Consider the following 6,000-nt stretch of genomic DNA (forward strand, 5'->3'; position numbering starts at 1 on the left):
ATAAAATTTAAGCCATGCTTGAAATTAGGCAAGCAGATGATGGCAGTCTTCTAAAGGACGTGAAGGAAAAAGAAGATCAGATTGTGAAGGTGTTGCGAAAGCTGGTTTTCAGAAATCCGCTTCTCCCTTTCTTTTGAGTAGTAAGGTCATCTGCACCCCATATTACTAACTCTGTCACATTGCAGAGAAAGGAAATCTACCTTTCTAAAATTATATACAGTAAGTACCAGCTGGATGAGTAAGTCTAGCAGTCTAGCTCAGTTCAGTCCACGAAATTCTATTCAGCCTACAGTCATCTGCTAAACCCAGGCAACGCTAATTAAAAATAAATTGATTTTACATACCATCAGTGCATCTTCCTGATTCCATATCAGAATTAGGCCTAGTTTGGCATAAACCTTGGTATAAACGTCATTGCTCTCAATGAGCAAACCAGAGCTGTAGTAAGGTGTCTTGACACTAGGAAGAAAATCAGACTTTGCATTAATACAGAAATATAAACTGCAACATGAATGTCTGTTATATGCCAAATACCCAGATGAGTGGAGAAAACAGCCTTGATCTCAATTATAGGTCCTATGCCTGTCACTGTTCAAGAGGCATGAGGACAACACCGTTAATAATATACTTTAACTTTTGATTATCCCTGAAGTAGTCAGGCTGTTATACAAAACTATGTCTGTGGGTCCCTTCCAACTAAATCCTTCCATCCTGACCCTATCTGCACAGGATGCATTGTTTTACTGTAACATACAATCCTCATTCTCTGATCTTTGGCAAGATAACTTACTATCTTTAAATCATAAAGCAGCATCAGAGGGTTTTGTTTGTTTGTTTGTTTTTGTTTTTGTTTTTTTTTTTAAGAAAAGAAGAAAAAGAGACGTATCTCTTTAACTTAATTAAAGCAAAATCCATCCATTTGGCATTAATAGAGGATATTCAAATGCTCATTAATCATTTACTTTTATCAAAGAAATATCAAAGCCTAAATCAAAGTTTTCTATATTAAAAACTCCAGCAATCATTCCAGAGAGAAAGAATGTTCCTTTAAAAAGAATGTTCCTCTTCAAGAGAGAATTCAAAAAGCAAAAAAGCACAGGCTAACAAAAGTGGTAGAAAAATGTGAACAGAAGAGAGCAGGTTAAGAGGAATTCAGTAGTTTGTTTCAGTAGTTAGCCCAGTAGTTTTCAGTTGGCAGGACCAAACTTATCAATAGTGACAGTACAGCATGCTAACATGACAGAAGATATTTTGCAGGAGGCTGAAATAGAAGATTTTGCTTGATAAAGAATAGATTCATGAGACAACTCTCATATATTTGTAAATCTGTTTTACAGTACACTATGTCACAAGTCACATCACTGAAATTCATTCAGCAATAAAGGCATTGTGGCAAGCAGCCTTAACCTATAAAATCTAAAGGGCTGGAGTCTGTTCAAACAAAAATAGTGTACACTAGAATCCAAACAAGATAATCAGTACATTTTCTACCAATTTGCCAGTACAGTTATTGTCTACCCTGACTCATATATCTGTGCACATCCCTGTATAACTAACATTGTGACTGGGAGAATTTTAGCTCCTTATTACCTATAACTGGGATGGTTCCATCTATTTACCTCAGGTATTTTTCACATTGCCAAATGATTTAGGCATATAAATACTAGGCAGGAACTCAGAAGCTATTATTTCTACTCTTGGCTGCATTGTCCATCCTTCACAATGAGGCCTTAATAAATCATGGTTTTAGAGAGGGATTATAAAACACCAGGCAACTTTTCACCTCAGGCATTGCAGAGTGGGATACCACTCCTTATTCTAATACTAGGACATTTCATTGACCAGTGCATCAGGTACCAAAAGCCAAATACATAAATTTATCTGCTTTATAGATTCCACTTCAGTGGTGTGAAATATTATACATAGCAATGGATCATGTGCCATTTAAAGAGCGATTTGGAAATTAAGTTCTACAAAAATTAAATCCTGAACGCAGCAAAAACCTGTTCTACAAGCTTCTGTTCACAAAGGATCTACTGTTTTATGCAGAGTGCTTAAGATAAAAAGAGGTCTGATTCAAGAAAGGATTTCTAAACATTTTTCATGGAGTTTTTACGATCTGAGTACACGATGAGGGGCTTCTTTAATTTGGGACAAGAATTCATTCTTTATAACTTCATGTCACTTTCTTATGTGTATGAACCCTGGAAAACTGAATGTTATTGTCTAATTTTGAGCAGTTTTTCATTGTAGTGTATTTCACACTTCAGATCAAAATCTAAGGTTAAGTCAAAATCTGATCCTACACTGAAAACAGATTTTTCTTTTTAATTACTCTAAGACATACTAACGTCCATTTTTTTCACTTTGTTCTGCAGAACTACGTTTTAACCTATGAGTTGCTTCATTTCTTTCAATCTATGTATACATATATATGTATACACACACTGAAAGGTTAGGTTAAAGCAACTTGACATTAATAATGGTGTCAGACTAATTTCCTGTGTGACCATATTACTGGAAAAGCTTTTTCATGACACATATTGCCACATATATATGCCTTTTTTAATCTACACTCTATCTACCATAATTGCAAGAGGAATGGTTACTGGACTTTAAGGAAATTCTTACGAATATCAGAAAAAAAATAAGTGTCTACTTCCAGGAAAATAAGAGAAGATTGCATAGAAACACAATTTTTACTTCTGAGGATCTGCTAGACAGACCATCTGCTTGCACAAACACAAGGTGATACCACATAACTAATGAAGCTACATCATTTCACAACAATGAAAGATCCGGCTCATGAGCTGCATTTTGTTTCCTGCACAATTAGAAAAAGAAAATTCACTAAAGGTTTTTCTTGTCTTGTATTTAAATCATCCCTTATGTCAGTGTAGAAATGACTATTAGCAGTAAAGCCCTTTCCTAAAGCCATTTTTATGCAGGATTTCTGAGGGTTTTTTTGTTTGTGTGTTTGTTTCTTTTTTAGTAGAAATGCTTTTAGACGCTACTCTATATGGTATACAGATAGCTGTGTAAAGAATCAATCCTGTTTTTATCTTCCCAGCACCATCATGCTAAATGTACTTACATCCGCCCATCCACAACAGCCAGTTTGGGCTTGAGGTACACCGTGAAATCCGTGACTGTTATCAGGATATACTGGATCTCAGGGTGGTTGTTTCTGTTCAGAGCACGTTGAATGTGGACAGAGAACTCCCTATAAGAGTCTTTGCAGTCAGAAACAAAATTGTACTCGCACATGCCAGGAAATTGATAGATATCTCCATCAAAAGTTTTGAAATGGTTGTTCCCCCAGGTGCTGCAGACATAATGGCCATGGTTTCTTGTCCTTCCTGTTAAGTTATGAAAAAGAAACAGTCAGGAAAGTGAAATAAATGAGCTAGAGTCAAGAAGTGTTAAGTGTAGCAGTATGCAGGAGAAGCCATTTGCAATTACACCCACGGTGACTCCACAGATCTCAAGTCTAGTCAAGTAGTCAAGTACCTGCATACTAAGCAGAAGAAATGCTGTCTTTCCTTCTAAAAGGAAAAGAAGGCATTAACAAATACTGCTGGGACCTGAGTATACCCCGTTGTCCTCATTGAGATGAAGGAACTTTCCTGCATGAGACTGGTAAATTTACCCCATGACCACTAACAAGTTGGTGTGCTGGTTTGCTTTGTCAAACACGGGAATTTATTGTGAAACACAGTAATAGTTTAGCGGTGTTAAATATTCCTAAGAGTTATTTTCTTCTCTGATGTAACATGCACTAGAAAAAAAAAAACAGCAGTGTGAGTCCAAGAAAGTTGCATAACTCCTACAGAGGGCAAAGAAGATTTCTATTACCACAGGCCCCTGTAGGATACAGGACAGAGAATAGTTGTGGTGGTAGAGAACAAAAAATAGCAAAAGATTAAGCTGATGCTCTGAAATTCGTTCCCTCCCCACCCCTGGTAAATATCAAGATGATGCATATTAGGGCTGAGAATAAAAGCAAAGCATACTTGGAAAGCTTGCTAAGGTAACAAGCACACTTACCACTCATCTCCACTGGGCTTTCTAGCAATGTTTAATTTGAGAAAGCACAACTATCATGAGAATGTCAAAGTTATTGCACTTTGATGGTTAGCAATAACAGATGCATCCAGCCCACTGGCACTACCAAAACTTACTTGCTTCCCTCTCCAAAAGGAAGGCTACAGAGAGATTCTTCTCAGAGGTCACAACTACGATCAGTGCAACCCAATTCTTTCTTTCTATCATTAAATTCAAGACACAGCAAACAAAGATCAATATCCCAAGCCCCATCTCTGTCCAAAATAACCTATTCCTATAAAAACTGTTCCTAGTTTGAGGTTCCATTTCAATACTTCGAAGTTGATAACATACAGAGTAAATTAGAGCTTTTAGCAAAGGATTATTCATACCCTGAGTGACAAAATGAGCTTTGTCCAATGCTAGTACACTGAATTCTGAAGAAAGCATTTATGTTGTTCCAAAATAACCAAGTAACACATAATCATCTGCTTTCTTCACTGCTGTAACAATTAACCAACCAAATTCTAGAATTTCCTCCTGCCCAGCAGCTACAATACCTAGGAAGCTCTTAACACATGGAATGAAAAGTAACAATGAAAATAGTTTTCAGGTACTTCAAACTAGAGATTAGTGCTTTAGATCCCAATCACTCCAAAGAGAGTGGTATCTACCGGTGTTGGCTAAGCCATGCAGCCTTGGTATTTGAAAGTTAGAGAAAATCAAGAGTAATTGTAATTTTTAAATTACATTGTAATATTTAATTGTAATATTTAAATACATCTATCTCTGCAGTGATATTTTAATTCTCCCCCCTCTCATTTCCAGGAGGTGATCCGCCACCATACCATTGCTAGAGCTTACCTTTTCTTATTTCACTCGTATTGGAAAGAGCCAGCCAGAGCATAAAAAGGCTGGCAGCTCTTAGCCCCATGGTGGCTAAGGTGGGTGAACTGTGAGTGCCACCAAAAACGTTTCTTTATATAATATCCACTGATGCAATTGATTCTATCACAGGGGAGGAAATACAAAGGGAGGAGGAAAGAGGAGGGGTAAAAAAAGTAGGTGTGCTATTTACAGAAGATAAGAAGCAAACAGATAGGTATTTTTCAGAATAAATGAAGGAATTTAATATAGAGGAAATGGTATAATATTGATTCAATGATCATGCAATTTTTTATTGCTCTGTTTCTTTCTCCTACAGGATGCTATGTTTTTAAATCCTTCTAATGCACATGCCAAGCTTAACCTTCAGTAATTCCTATAACAGATTGAATTCTGGGGTGACTGAAAAAGGAAATCCCTTGAATACCCTCAAACAATGGCTTCAAAGGCAGAAGACTTTCATCTCTCACCATCAGACTGAATAACTTCTGTAAGTATTAAATGACTCTTGTGAAGCTTCTTGCAGACAACAGTAACCCTTGTAAATTAAAAGCTGTGAGGTAAAATTATTTTGTAGACAGTTGTTGGACTCCATTTATAAAGATCTAGGAAGCTTTTCAAACAACATAAAGCCCATACTGTGCCCAAAATGTAAGTGAGCTGAGGTGTCAAGAAAAGTTCAAGGAATTCACAGTACAAGAGATGTTCTATCAAACACTGCTGTGATGCAAAACATCACCAAGTGTTGTACAGGATCTCACAACATGTTAAGCAATAGGAAAACCAAACATTCCCCATTCCCCTATCTAAAAAACAAAACAAAACAAAACAAGAAAACATTGCTGTTCACACCAAATAAGAATTCAGGTTTATTTCCAGACTATTCATTCTTGCTTACCTTCAAAATGAATGATAAATTTCCAGTCCACTGCTCCCCACTAGGTCACACGAAAAGCTACAGTCTCAGCTTTGCTTTATGCAGAGAAAGATGCAGAAGAAGAAACTGGAAAATAGAACCAGGTACTAGTTTAGAATCCTGCTTCAGAAATAGAAGATTTCATATGCACTGTA

General features: G+C 36.7%; 1 protein-coding gene across 1 annotated transcript in view; it reads right to left on the reverse strand.

Annotated features, from left to right (window-relative positions):
- The window catches only part of MUC2 (mucin 2, oligomeric mucus/gel-forming), a 66,702-nt gene extending 61,724 nt beyond the window's left edge, over positions 1-4,978 (reverse strand). Inside the window, exons 1-3 of the mRNA XM_072338843.1 lie at positions 4,909-4,978; positions 3,095-3,359; positions 345-459 (exon numbers count right to left, since the gene is read on the reverse strand). Of these exons, the coding sequence (XP_072194944.1) occupies positions 345-459; positions 3,095-3,359; positions 4,909-4,978 (450 nt within the window). The remainder of the gene's footprint in view (positions 1-344; positions 460-3,094; positions 3,360-4,908) is intronic.
- Positions 4,979-6,000: the final 1,022 nt, after the last annotated feature.

The sequence above is a fragment of the Excalfactoria chinensis genome, chromosome 5 (assembly GCF_039878825.1).
Source record: "Excalfactoria chinensis isolate bCotChi1 chromosome 5, bCotChi1.hap2, whole genome shotgun sequence".
NCBI lineage: Eukaryota > Metazoa > Chordata > Aves > Galliformes > Phasianidae > Excalfactoria > Excalfactoria chinensis.